The 14,461-nt window shown below is 45.5% G+C and overlaps 1 protein-coding gene across 4 annotated transcripts in view; it reads right to left on the bottom strand.

Annotated features, from left to right (window-relative positions):
- Positions 1 to 14,461, bottom strand: part of KIAA0753 (KIAA0753 ortholog) — a 359,680-nt gene that overhangs the window by 321,105 nt on the left and 24,114 nt on the right. For all 4 annotated transcript variants that reach the window (XM_085649901.1, XM_085649900.1, XM_085649899.1 and 1 more), the window contains exon 3: positions 6,305 to 6,905. In XM_085649901.1, the coding sequence (XP_085506027.1) occupies positions 6,305 to 6,905 (601 nt within the window). The remainder of the gene's footprint in view (positions 1 to 6,304; positions 6,906 to 14,461) is intronic.

Raw genomic sequence — 14,461 nt, 5'->3', positions numbered from 1 at the left:
TCACACAATGTTTTGCGGGTCAGAGGTTTGGTGAGCAGGGCAGAGGGCAGCGGGGAAGAGGGCAGGTCTTGCAATTTGCAGCAAAGGGCTCCTACCCCAATTAGGCTAGAGGTTTTGGGGCGCTGGCTGGAGGCCTATCTGGATGTGGAGGCTGCCAACAGGCTTTTTTGGGGTTTCAAGGATGGTTTCAAGATTGGCTACCAGGGTCCACGGCAAAGTAGATGGGCTGATAACTTGAAGTCGGCAAAGGAGTTCCCTCAGGTGGTTCAGCGGAAGTCACAGGCTGAAGTGGGGGCGGGTAGAGTTTCTGGTCCCTTTGTGCAATGTCCACTGCCCAATTTGATTGTCTCCCCTCTGGGGGTTGTTCCTAAAAAGAAAGAGGGGGAGTTCCGTTTGATACATCATTTGTCATGGCCTGTGGGTTCCTCCATTAACGATTTTATATCGCCGGTTGACTCTTGCGTTTCATACGCTTCTGTGGATGATGCTCTGCGTTTGGTTAGATCGGCAGGGCACGCTGCGCAATTGGCTAAGAGCGATATCCAATCGGCATTTCGTTTGCTCCCCATTCATCCGTCTGATTTTGAGCTTTTGGGTATGCAGGTGCAAGGGGCTTTCTATGTGGATAAAGTGCTGCCCATGGGGTGCGCTATATTGTGTGCCCTTTTTGAAACTTTCAGCACGTTTTTGCAGTGTCGCTTTACTTATGTTACGGGTCATGCCCTCATTTGTCACTATTTGGATGATTTTTTGTTTATTGGTGAGCAGAACACAGGTCAGTGTCATTGGGCTTTGCATTCTTTCCAGCTAATGGCTCAGGAGTTGGGGGTGCCATTGGCGTTGGATAAAACAGAGGGGCCTAGCACGACATTAGTGTTTCTGGGCATTGAGATTGACACGGTGGCAATGGTAGCTCGGTTGCCGTCTGAGAAAGTGCAGGAGATTTCGGCATTCTTGTCCTCTGTGATGGGAGAGCGCAAATTGGAGCTCCAGAAGGTGCAAAAACTGCTAGGATACCTCAACTTTCTGTGTAGGGTGGTCCGGGCTGGGAGAACTTTCTGTAGGAGGCTTGGGTTGGCTATGTCTGGGGCAATTCTCCCTCATCATAGAGTGCGTATTTCTGCGGCGATTAGGGCGGATTTGTCCATCTGGTTGACTTTTCTGGCAGACTTCAATGGAGTGTCTTTGTTTTTTGCGGACGAAGAGATGATTTGGGACGTTCAGATTTACTCGGATGTGTCTGGAGGAAAAGGCTTTGGCATATTCTGGGAAGTGCATTGGTGCGCTGAGAGTTGGCCAAGTCAGTGGCTGTTGCAGGGTCGCAGTATCGCCTTTTTTGAGTTCTTCCCTCTTTTGGTTGCTTTGTATGTTTGGGGTGCGGAGTTTCAAAATCACTCAGTGCTGTTTAATGTTGACAATCTAGCTGTAGTTGACTTGATCAATAAACAGAAGGCTAGAGATGTGAGAGTTTTACGTTTATTGCGTGCCTTTATGCTCAAATGTTTACAGTTTAACATTGTTTTTAAGGCAAGGCACATTCCAGGATTGCATAACGGTATAGCAGACTCTCTGTCTCGTTTGCAGTGGGACAAATTTTGCAGGCTGGCACCTGGGGCAGCACCCAACAAGACCCAAATCCCACAGTGTGTTTGGGAGTGGGGGGACTGAGAATTGTCGCCTTGGTAGAAAACTCTGTAGCGGCATCTATGAGACGGAGCTATCAGCAAGCCTGGAGCGAGTTCTTATGCTATGGTAAACCGTGTGCTGAGCATAGGAGGAGGTTGAATGATGAACAACAGTTATTGGGTTTTGTTTTGCACCTGATAGACAAAGGTCTTTCCCACACTACCATTTCTGGTAAATTGGCAGGAATTTCTTTTTACGGGCAGTTGAGGTGGGGGAGGGATCCGGTGACGGGGGTACTGGTCAGGAGGGTCCTTAAAGGTTTAAGTAGGGTGCAGGCGGGGGCTAAGCTGTTGAAGCGGGCGGTGACATTTGAGTCATTTGAGACATTGAGCATTTGAATGCTTTTGGAGCTCCCCCTTTGCTGTTACGATGAGTCTGAATGTGGACTATTTAGGTTATGTTTTCTTTGGTTGTTCTTTGGGGCTTTCAGAGCATCTGAGCTCTTGGGTTCGGTTCATAGGGCAGGTATTCAGAGTGCGGAGGTTTTTTTGGAAGATCACCGGTTACGCATTTGGTTGCGGGTTTCAAAAACAGATCAGTTAGGCGGGGGGAAATGGATTTTCTTAAACAGGAGTGGGGTGGGCCAATGCTGCCCTGTCAAGGAATGGGAGGTGTTCAAAGCTTCTAGTTTCTTTTCTCCAGGAACAATTTTTTGCCATGCCCAGGGGCGTCCAGTCTCAGTTGCGCAGTTGTTGGCGGTAATGAGACGAGTGCTTTATCGTTTGGGTGAGAATCCTTTTTGTTTTGGCACGCACTCTTTCCGCATTGGGGCTGCCACAGAGGCGGCTCGCTTGGGGTGGTCCTGGGCAGACATCCGGCGTATTGGGAGATGGAAGTCCAAATGTTGTGAAAAATATGTTCGGAAATAATTTGCTAGTTTTTTCCTCTGTTGCCTGGTTAATTTTTGTTTTTCTACCTAGGTAAGCGTGTAAATTGGAAACAGACCACATGGATAATAGGACATTCCTTCGTAAAATGGGCCGCGGTGTATGCCGAGCAACAGATTTGTGGGAGATCGCTTGGACTTCACAGTGCTAGCCATGAGGTGGTATGGCAGGGAAAAGGGGGTATGCGCTGGGGGGAGTTTGTTCCCATTTTTGGCCAGGATGTGTTCATGGGGGGGTCCACCGAATCTGCTTATTATCCATTTGGGGGAAAACGATCTAGTCAGCTTATCTGGGTTGACTCTAATAAAGTTGATGCAACATGATCTGGAGGTCCTCACGGCTTCTTGAGAGGGCACCCAGGTAGTATGGACGGAATTCATCACGAGGCTGCATTGGAGAGGAGCACGTAACCATGCGGCGATGGAGAAAGCGCGGCGGAAGGTTAATCGAGCAATGCGACTGTACTATGAGGTCAATGGTGTGAAGGTTGTGGCTCATTCTAACATACGGAGCTCGGAAGGCTATCTTTTCAGGGACGATGGGGTTCATTTGTCCAAAATGGGGCAAGCTTATTATTTGCTGGAATTAAGGGACTTGATTGCGCAATTTAGGAAAGAAAGTATTTGGTGTGCCTGAGAAGGTTTTGTTACAACAAACAAATGATGGACGGAATGCTGACAATGCATACATTCTCCCCCAGTCAAGAGATCTGGGTTAAATCCATCGTTCTTTTGCCCACTACGCCACCCCAGTTTAGACATGGCCATATGCAAATCAGTCTTGACCCTGTGCCTCATGGGAACAGTCCAGCCCGAACTGCCAAGCCATGTCTTCCCTGGACCGGAATCAAGCATCCTAGGACCGGTTTCTGGCTATCAGCCGTCATCAGCCAGGATAGCTTGACTCCAGTGGCGTAGTGAGCACGGGTCCCACGTCTGGGAATACCCATCCCACTTAGGGCGAAAAGCGTTACAACAAACAAATGATGGACGGAATGCTGACAATGCAGACATTCTCCCCCAGTCAAGAGATCTGGGTTAAATCCATCGTTCTTTTGCCCACTACGCCACCCCAGTTTAGACATGGCCATATGCAAATCAGTCTTGACCCTGTGCCTCATGGGAACAGTCCAGCCCGAACTGCCAAGCCATGTCTTCCCTGGACCGGAATCAAGCATCCTAGGACCGGTTTCTGGCTATCAGCCGTCATCAAACTGGAACGGCATGGTGAGCAAAAAAACGATGGATTTAGGCCCAGATCTCTGTACTGGGGTGAATGTATGACATTGTTCTGCATTCTGTCCATCAATTGTTGTTTTTGCATTTGTCGCCCCGAGTGGGAAGGGTATGCCCAGACGTGGGTCCCTTGCTCTCCATGCCACTGGAATCAAGCTATGCTGGCTGAAGAGGGGTGAAACCCCGAAACCGGTCTTAGGATGCTAGTTTCCAGTCCAGGCAGGACCTGGCTTGGCAGTTCGGGCTTGACTGTTCCCATGAGGCACAGGGTCAAGACTGATTTGCTTATGGCTGGGTTCAAACTGGAACGGCATGGTGAGCAAAAAAACGATGGATTTAGGCCCAGATCTCTGTACTGGGGTGAATGTATGGCATTGTTCTGCATTCTGTCCATCAATTGTTGTTTTTGCATTCTTAAAACAAGCATTGGCACGCGAAAGCACTTAACGAGCCATGACGGCTCGTAGATAAGAAAGGCAGATGGCGGCTGCACGCAATCACCCGCACATGCACGCAAGCGCTAGGCCAGCCAAAGCAGCTTGTGGTAGCACTTTTTAAAGCCCCTACTATATGTCTCTCCGAGTAGCGCATGCGCTGGCTCTGCGAGACCGAACAAAGTTCCAGGAAGGAAAACGGCCGTCTCGCAGAGGTTGGGTATGAAAATAAACGAAGCAATTTAAGGACGTCCAACACCCAGGCTGGCAGCAAGCAGCACCCACACCAGCAACAGAGATGCTTTCTGCTCCTCCATTGCCAAAGCTGGCATCCCACAAGTGTGTGGGGCGTCACACATTTCTAAAATGAAAGCGCATATACAAGTAGCGCCCACTATTGTCCCGCCAGTGCTGTGTGTGGGGTGGGGGTGGCAGCCAGTATTAAAGTGAAAGTATTTGTGTGCTCTGTATACAAGTAGCGCCTGCCATTGTCCCGCAAGTGCTGTGTGGGCGCGCTGCAAATCCAAACACCGCCATTGTCCCACATTAATAATTAAAGAAAATAGTGCTCACAGACTAAATAAAGCATCCCATGTAACAACCGAAGTAAAAGGGCCAGTCGTTATGGGCAGTAACAGATGCAGACAAGGCGGTACCAAGGGGGGACTAAAAAGCCTACTTACGAATCAGAAGCAAGGATTTAAGAAAGACAAAGACACAAAGCCGATGACAAATATGGGAGGAGAGTATGAGGGGCTTCCAGAGCATACCCTAATACAGCATGCCTAGCAGAGCGAGCAGCACATGTGCGGTGCCCTTAGGCTTGACCTAAAAAGAAACGGCCAGCGCCACACTCAACAGCACGGTATATATGCTAGTATCCTCACTTCCTGGGCAAATGGAGTCATAAATGGGTTGACACAAGACTTTTCGTGGAGTAGCAATCAGGGGCCTAAAAGCTAAAAAGGGCAGGTCTGGTCTTAAAAATTCCCCAACTCTAAACAGCAAAGCCTGATTACTTGCCCAACTTCTCTACCATCCACCAAATGGCAGTGCTCAGGAAAGACTAATCAGCATTTCCCAACTAAAAGGCCCTAATAAAATTTCTAAAGGTAGCCCCGACTCCATTTTCACTCACTCTCTGAGTCTCTACTCTCCAGTAACAATAAGACAGGCAGTACACTTCTTCTGGGGAAGGAATTAATCATTTTTTTTTGTACCATGCTAAAACAGGGACCACCCAAAATGGATCCCACTGTTCCTTGCAGTCATACTAACAATACATGCATACCCTTTCTAGAATGCCAGGCATTCATACACTTAACACGCAAACACGGAATGCCATGTACTATTATCAGTGAACATATTTTCCCAAAGCAGTAACCTATTTCTGTTGCAAGCCAGGCAAACCCAGTCTACCAAGCGATGGACTTCCTAAAACACCAGAAGCTCCTTCCCCAGACAACTGCGGTTCGGTCTTTCATAGTGTATTCTGAATTTTCATGAACCATTTACAAACTTCTATCAATCACCTATGCAAAAAGCATTGGCCATTTTGATAAACTATAATCAATTGTATAGGGATTTAGTCCATCTACTTTGCATGATCTGTGAATGTACTCAAAAAACAGATTGAGTGTGCAGTTTCGATTATACAGAATTACTTTCCTTATAGACAAATTTACTTATTTTACCCAGAAACATCTCAAATATATTTTTTTAAAGTACACATAGGAAGCACTATGTTCTCACGTTCTCCTACTGCTTTCCATCAGATGTATTCTAAGGCAGTCGTTGGTCGCCAACGAATGACACCCTTTTGACTGCCGCACTAATTAGCATCAGTTAACTAAAATCATGGTTACATGGCTGAAGGTTTATGGACATAACCCTGTGGTCTTCATTACAATAAAACCATGGGCCTAGCTAGAGTCATATAAAACACGTGTGTGTTTTGATTCAATAAAATGTCTAACAGCAAACTTTAAAATTAAGCCAAACATGCATTTTTCAGAAAAAGGAGTGGATATGATTACACAGACATAAGTATGGATTGATTTACCTTTTTTGGCTAGTTCTTCAATTTTATGGATGTACTTGCTTAATTCTTTTTGCAGCCGTCGAACTTCCTGCACGCTTTTATCGGCCTGAGATTTGGGGTTTGCCTTTGGGCCTGGCCCTGGATCATGGGTTGGTGGTGAATCTAAAATCAGTTGTTGTACATTGGCTCGATCTGGGGTGTAAACATACACTCTGGCACCGGAGCTGGTAATCTCTGCCTTGGCTGCTTGTTTGGCATGCTCCCCACGTTTAAAGCGAACATAGGTCTTTGATTTATTCCCAGCATTGACATTTTCGCAGGTTTCTTTCTTGCTCTGCTCCAGTGCTTTACTGTGTGATTTATTCTGATCCTCTTTAGCCAAATTTTCCTCCAAATTCCTACGTTTGATGTCCCTTTTTGCCAGCTTAATTGCAAGATTAAGATTCTCCTCAGATACAACTGAGAAAGGGGTTGAATTGTTGGAACTCCTGCCAACACCATCAATATCATCCCTTGTGTGATCATTAGACCGCCTCAGCTTTTCTATAACAATTGGATTGGGGATGGAATATCGGACGGCCATATTTGAGGGAAGAGTAGGTACATTCCTATTAAACTGGAGCTAAATAAAATAAAACAAAAGCCATTAGATACTTTCCACAACGTGCAAAACATTTTACTTTTTACACACCTATTGAGAAAACAAATTCCTCACACCGATTTGCAACTGAATGCTACAACCAGAACAGGAACACCAATTGGTTTAACTAGAGCACCTGTGTGGTTCACTGCAATTCTTTCTATAGATAACTAGTTTCAAATATTCATATATGGGTGGAAAATTCAAATCAAATAGTACCAACTTTTTAGGTTGATAGAAAAAGGAGTAGAAGATTTTTCACACAATAAAATCACATTTGAACACAAAAAAAAAACCAGAAAGGTAGCCAACTGTAACCAGGATAACTAATATGGCTTTAAATTCCTAAGGATTAAGTGCAAGTGAAGTAAAATAAAGCATTGCAGATTTATGTGCATGGCAGTGGTCAAACGTAACCGTGAACAATCAATTTAGCCTTCATATCTGGTATTCAGATGGACTAAAAAAATAATAAAAACCGAATTATTTCTATTTCTTAGAACATTCTAGATCCTCAATCTTTCTTTACTGCTCGGACTGCATAGTCATCTGGTCTACCAGGGATAGATTTTTTTCCCCCCACACGTCTGAGTAGTTTCGCATACTTTCATGAGCCCCAATTTCGCCTCACTCCCTCCATCAGCCAGAGTTTTATTTTAACTTCTTTATTTATGCAGGTTTTCAAGAACACAGACAGACACACAATGCATGCTATTCAGTTGCCCAACAAGGGACCTCTCTTCTTCCCCCCTTCAATTATTTCAATTATCATAACACAAGTAAGAATTTATGGGATATCACCGTGTAGGTGAACAGCTCACTAATACCAAACCAAAGGTTTACTCTGATTCAGGGGTCTACACCTGTACTGCACCGTGCAACGTCTAAGCAAGTGTTGCCGTGGCAGCTGCCCAAAATGCCAGACAATCTACAACTTTGCCATCTCTCCTATACATTCTGATGATTGTCCCTTCCGCTATGCCCATTCTAGACTGTCCAAAAGGCACACAGTTGATGGATGAAATGCAGAACAAATAAAACTATTCACCCCCAGTCAAGAGATCTGGGTTAAATCCATCATTCTTTTGCTCACCATGCCACCCCAGTTTAGACCTGGCCATATGCAAATCAGACTTGACACTGTGCCTCATGGGAACAGTCCAGCCCGAACTGCCAAGCCAGGTCCTCCCTGGATCGGAAACAAGCATCTTAGGACTGGTTTCGGGGTTTCACCCCTCATCAGCCAGGATAGAGTGAATCCAGTGGCACAGTGAGCTTGGGACCCATGTCTGGGCATACGTGGCACACCTAGGACAAGGAAGCAAAAGACACAGAGCAGATGGATGAAAAGCAGAACAAATTAAAACAGTCACTCCCAGTCAAGAGATCTGGGTTAAATCCTTTTAAGATCACAGGACACAGTCTTGATTGAAGAAGATTTATTGTAGATAAGTACAACGACCCCCAGAGACCATCCTCTCAGCTCCTCAGCCAAGCTTCACTGCTGGACTCCTCAATCCAGATTCCAGCAGTAGAACCTTGTTGCTATGAGATGAAAGAGAAGCACTGAGACGACAGATTAAATGAAAACATAACACATCTCCTCTTTTTAACTGAAAATAAATTGAACTTTGACAAAATAAACAATGCTAACAAAATGCAACAGAAATGCAATACGTGATTGCATAAGGTGGTGCACGACGATTTTCTAGAGCAGTTGCATTTTGAAAGTAAATACCCGCTTGTAGTTTCCTTGCAACCTGGCAACAAGGTAGAGAGCGAGAATGAGCCTATGACCAATTTTCGCATCGTCATATATCAAGCGTGTAGGGTCGTGGGTGTTCCAGTTCCATACCACCTGCTCATCGCCATCTGGTGAAGGTAACCCTACCTGTTTCTTCCAGCTTGGACCGTACACGAGAACTTCTGTTTGCTGCTCCGAACTCATCGTGACTTGGGGTTCTCTCTATTCACTGCCACTGGACGATACGTCGGACAATATGCATCTTAGTGATCACGTGTTTCACGTGTGAAGTCTACACGATCTGCGCAGCGTTGCCTGGATAATTGATGCTGATAACGTCACAATCAGCGTCGTGACGTGGTTGTCTAGCTGCGGATAAACATTGTGAGCCGCCATTTTGGATTCAGCGCGGTTCATTTTGTTTTTTCCGAGACTCACGGAGCGGTTTAGAGCGGTGCTGTGAAGGTGTTGGGAACGCATGAGCATACAGTGAGTGGGAAGTAGCACACTGTATTGGAGCTCAGGCATAGACTTCAGTGTTTCATTTATCTGAGCAACGGAAATAATAGCATAGACTCAGACGCTATTATTGGCAATCAATTGGTGTGGTGTTGATCGTCGGAGACTGTCAGTTGATCATCACATTGTTTGTTTTGATTTTATTGTTGCTGTGAATTTCATCTTTCTGCAATCGTAACATATTTGGAAGCCATTGGAGGGGGATGTGTTTATAGCAAAAAGGAAATTAGCTATATTAAAACTCTTGGAGTACAGGGTAGGAGAGTTTAAAACACTTACCAAATTTCCAGCCAAGGGTAAGAAATGTTGATGCAGAATCAGATTATGATGAGGATGATGTGTATAGAATGCTATGTCGGCATTATGCTGACAATTTTGGAAAGTAGTTGAGCATAGTAGTAGAGAGCCATAAGTTCTTCTCACGTTCACAAAAACAAGATGAAAAGATTGAGCAATATGTAGCTGCTTTGGGGAGTTTAGCAGTAACCTCTAGGTTTAAGGAGCTAAGGGATGAGATTATTAGGGATCAACTAATAATGTGAAGATGCAAGAGAAATTGTTGGATTTAAAAGATCCCACGCTAGATAAGTCGATAGAGATTGCAAGGCGTATTGAAAATACCTCTCAATGTGTAAAGGAATTAGCTGATATTAAACCAAAAAGTGAGGTAAATCAAAACAAAGTTTGCGTGTTGAATTCTACCAAGAAAACTGCAAAGGTTGACTGTGAAGATAACAAAAACCCTATCGTGAAGCAAGAAGGGGGTTTTAAAAGAGTATGCTATAGGTGTGGTAGTAATAGACACACTGCTGAAGCCAGTCATTGTCCTGCTTCTAAGAGCCGTTGTTACAAATACAGAAAAATAGGCAATTTTTCGAGACTTTGTGAAACAGAAACACAAACAAAAGAAATCTGTAAACGCGATAGACAACACCACCATATCTCACTCCACAAGCGATGCACAGGGCGAGAGTGATACAGATTTGGAAGTGATGGTGGTGGGAAATATTGTCAGTTCAGACAAAAAACTAATGGATGTATATGTGCCCCCTAAGTTTATTATTTCTATAAATAACGTTGATGTACATATGTGGGAAGACTCTTGTTCCCCTTTCACATTGATAGACCAGCAGAAGTGGGGAGAGTTAGGAGTTGTAAAATTGACCCCAACTGATGTTGAGCCTCAGGACTATTGCAGAATGAAATTACCTGTGTTGGGATATTTTAATGTTATGTTGCAGTTTAAAGGGAAAAATAGCAAAGCAAAAATGTATGTAGTAGAAGCAGGGAAATGTTTATTAGGATGGAAAGAACAGAAAAACGTAGGTATCATTCTTGATCCAAATCATCCTCTACAAGTTTTATTAACGAATTCTAACAATAATAAATGGGTTGAGAAGTTTCCGAATTTGTTCAAAGAAAAGTTAGGATGTTTTAAAAAGTTTGAGCATCGGATTGTGTTAAAGAAGGATGCCACACCTAAGGTGCACAAAGTTCGTAATGTCCCTATGGCGTTGAGAGGAAAATTGAAGGATGAACTACAAAGGCTGTACAAAGAAAGGATCATAGAACCAATAGAAGCATCTGAAGGGTTAAGTCAGGTTGTAATCGCACACAAACCTAATGAAAATATCCGCATGCGTGTAGACTTGAGAGACTTAAATGAGTGTATATGGGTGGATAGACATCCTTTGCCACGCATAAATGAAATGTTGTCCAGTGTTGCTGGTGGTAGGTATTTTACTACACTGGATTTATCTAGTGCGTACCACCAGGTGAGTTTGCAACCTGAATCGAAGCGTTTAACGTACTTCATAACACCTAAAGGGGCGTTTCAGTTTATCCGAATGCCATTTGGCCTTGCTTCGGCGTCAGCCGTATTTCAAAGAGTGATGCAAAGTATTTTGAGGGATGTAAAAAATGTGATGGTGTTCCAAAACAATGTCTTGATATGGGGAAAGGATGAAAAGCACCATGATGACAATTTGTTGGAAGTGCTTAAAAAGCTAGAAGCAGCTGGTCTCACCATTAGCCTACAGAAATGTAATTTCTGTGAACAGGAAGTAGATTATTTGGGACGCACATTGTCGTTGAATGGAATCAAACATAAGTTGAATCTAGTGGAAGATTTAGAAAAATCTCCTTCTCCACATAACATGGATCAATTGAGATCTCCATGCCACTGGAGTTAAGCTACCTTGGCTGATGAGGGGTGAAACACCAAAACCGGTCCTAGGATGCTTGTTTCCAGTCCTGGGAGAACTTGACCTGGCAGTTCGGGCTGGGCTGTTCCCATTGGGCACACCGTCAAGACTGATTTGCATATGGCTGGGTCTAAACTGGAATGGCATGGTGAGCAAAATAACGATAGATTTAGGCCCAGATCTCTGTACTGGGGTGAATGTATGACATTGTTCTGCATTCTGTCCATCGATTGCTCTTTTTGCATTCTAGACTGTCCTTCAGACATATATTAATACTCAAGTGGCATTTTCCTAATCAGACAATGGTTATGCCCCTCTCAGCTAACAATAAAGCACTCGCTTCCGAACAGGTCCATGCGAATAACAGAAATGATGCTCCATCCACTCTCCATCTCGGACAGCCTGCAGATCTGGATGGGTAAATCTTATTCAACGTAAGCAGTGTTAAATAGACAAAATGTAGGAAATTAAAGTGAATTAATTTAAATCTGGCTCCACCTGAAACCCACTTGCCCATTTCACAGGTTGACACCCATTCATTATCAGTGAGTGGGGCATCCAGGTCAGCATCCCAGGCCCACTTAGCCTTTAGTAAGGGTCTGGTCGTATAAGATTTCATGGCTTTGTACATCAATGTGCCATGCCGCAGGATGTGGGCTAGTGTATTCAACGTGGGTGGGTCATTGTGGAAATACATACAAAGCTCTCTAGCTGTACAGGCTAGTTTGGCACATTATAGGAATTACACAGGCCCAACCCCGAAACAGTCTTGTGCAACCTGAAAGGTGATGCCGGTTTCAACAAGATACAAGTCGCAAAGTAGACAGCAACCTTCCTACCTCCATTTATCAATCGTCATATCTCTGCTTAAGTGATGGCAGGGCTGCACATGCCAGAAGTTTAGCTCCCTGGCAAAAGGTGCTAGTCCTTGTAGCAATCTTTTCCCAAATACACGGGGTTAGCCGCACTATATATGGGAGCACAGAATTCAACCCACTGCCCATAAGATGGAGTTAACTAATAACGCATTACAAGTAGAAGTATCAGGCCAATCCGCATCCTGTAAAAAGGTGCAAAAACACAATACCTGGTGCCCACTCTCCCTCACTACTCAGCAGTAATCAGGTGTGGCAGAACAGCTTATAGGAAAGAGAAGATCAGATCAGGGTGCGGAATGCACCTATCTGGTTAGAGCGGAAGCCAGTCCTGTCCCAGAAGGTAATTTTGGGGTGATGCTTCCTTGTCTTTGAAAAGAGAAGGAAAAAAAGCAAGGCATTGGTGTTGGAAAACCACTCCCACACTAGAAGGGGTGGTGGTGGTCTTCCGGACACACTGTGGTAGCTTGGCTCGAGTGGTCAGGAAACAGGCGCAGTGCTAAGCATACAATATACCCATACAATAACCATGCGTGCATCCGTTCCAAAAACGACTCTACACCGTAAAAATTATGAAAATATTCTTTCTTTATCTTTTTCTCTTAGTTGCTGATTGGAAAAATAAATAGGTCAATCACAATATACAAGTTTCAATTAGTGCAGGTCAAATAAATATTGGCTGTTTGATGAAATAAATAGGGGTGATCATAAATAACAGGGCATAAATACAAGTGCAATATATACAGACAATTAAATACTTTGAGGCAATAAATACTGTACCAATAAATATTGTACACCATCAAGTCCTGTGGACCTATAAATATAGTGCAGCAATAAATAGGTAAAAATTCAATAAATACAGTACCCCCAATAAATAATTAAAAGTATACAGCAACACTCATGTAATCAGATGACACTTCAATTCTTAAGGGCAGATTTGGCCCAGGCACAGCTTGTAGGGTTGTGGAAGGCTTGAGGGGGGGCTACTCCCTGGCTGGGACAAGGCTGAGGCCTAAGCTGAGGTAGATCAAAGGGGGGAATACCAGTGCCCTGGCTTTCTCTCTCCACACAACCTCTCTAGGTTAGTCCCAGTTCACCCCTTGCACAGTCAGGTTGGTTTCAGCACCTCCCTAGCCCCTTAGAGCAGTCTCTCAGGTCTCCACAGGGCCTTAGGCGCCCTCTACTCCACTTACTGCCCTTTTTCTGATGTTCCGACGCCGCTGGAGTCGTGTCGACGCCGTGAGGCGGTTCCGGTTCGGTCTCGGCGGCCTCGGCACAATGTCAGTTCTTTGACGACGCCGGTAGGCGGTTCCGGTCCGATGTCGGTGGCCTCGGTTCGATCTCGACCTCCGGTTCGACGGCGTCGGGCAGTCTCTCCACGATGTCGACTTCGGGGCGGCTCTGGTCCGATGGCGCTCTCGGCTCCGATGACGTCAGCCGGCCTGGCCTCGATGTCGACTTCCGGCGACTCCGGGGTGCGATCCTCACCCCCGACCTCCGGTGCTCCTCCACACAGGTTCCGGGCGTCTCCGGAGTGCGATCCTCACTCCCGACCTCCGGTGCTCCTCTACCTCGGTCTCCGACGACTCCGGAGGGCGGACTTCACTCCTCCGATGACGCCGCTCGCTCGACCTCGGTTCACTTCCTCCTCGACCTCTGGTATTCCTCACGACCTCCGTCGGCGCCCTCTCACGACCTCAGGCGGCTCCGGGTACGACGTCTGCTACTTCAGTCAGCGCCGCTTCTCCACCTCGGGCTCCAGGTCTTCAGGCTACTCGACGCCCGACTCCAGGGAAACCAGTTCTCAGGTCAGAATCTTGCTGTTTTCTTGGTTCTAAGGCCTGTTCCTGCTGTCCAGGTCCTTAGGATAAGTTTCTTCTGTCTTCTTCCCACACAGGGCTATAGGCTGGGATCCATCAGTAGGGACAAGTATCAAGGGTGGGTTTATGGACCCCACTCCAGGCACAAGTTTCCACCCCTGCTGCTTCACTCCTTCCTCCTTCACTGTTGTGCTCCTCTCTCTTCACCAGTCAGGTGCCAACTGCCAGCTCCAACTGCCAACTGCCTCTCTTATCCTCCCAACATTCTAAACGGTCTCCAACTGTCACAGAACTCTGGAATCTCCTGGAATGTTCTGGAAGGTGCTGGTAGGTTCCAGTGGATGCTGGTGATGTCACAGGTGGCCACCATCTTGTG

This window comes from Triturus cristatus, chromosome 3_2 (genome assembly GCF_964204655.1).
Source record: "Triturus cristatus chromosome 3_2, aTriCri1.1, whole genome shotgun sequence".
NCBI classification, from domain to species: Eukaryota; Metazoa; Chordata; class Amphibia; order Caudata; family Salamandridae; genus Triturus; species Triturus cristatus.
Note: the sequence above shows the minus strand (reverse complement) of the source record. Positions and strands in the feature narration are given on the sequence as shown.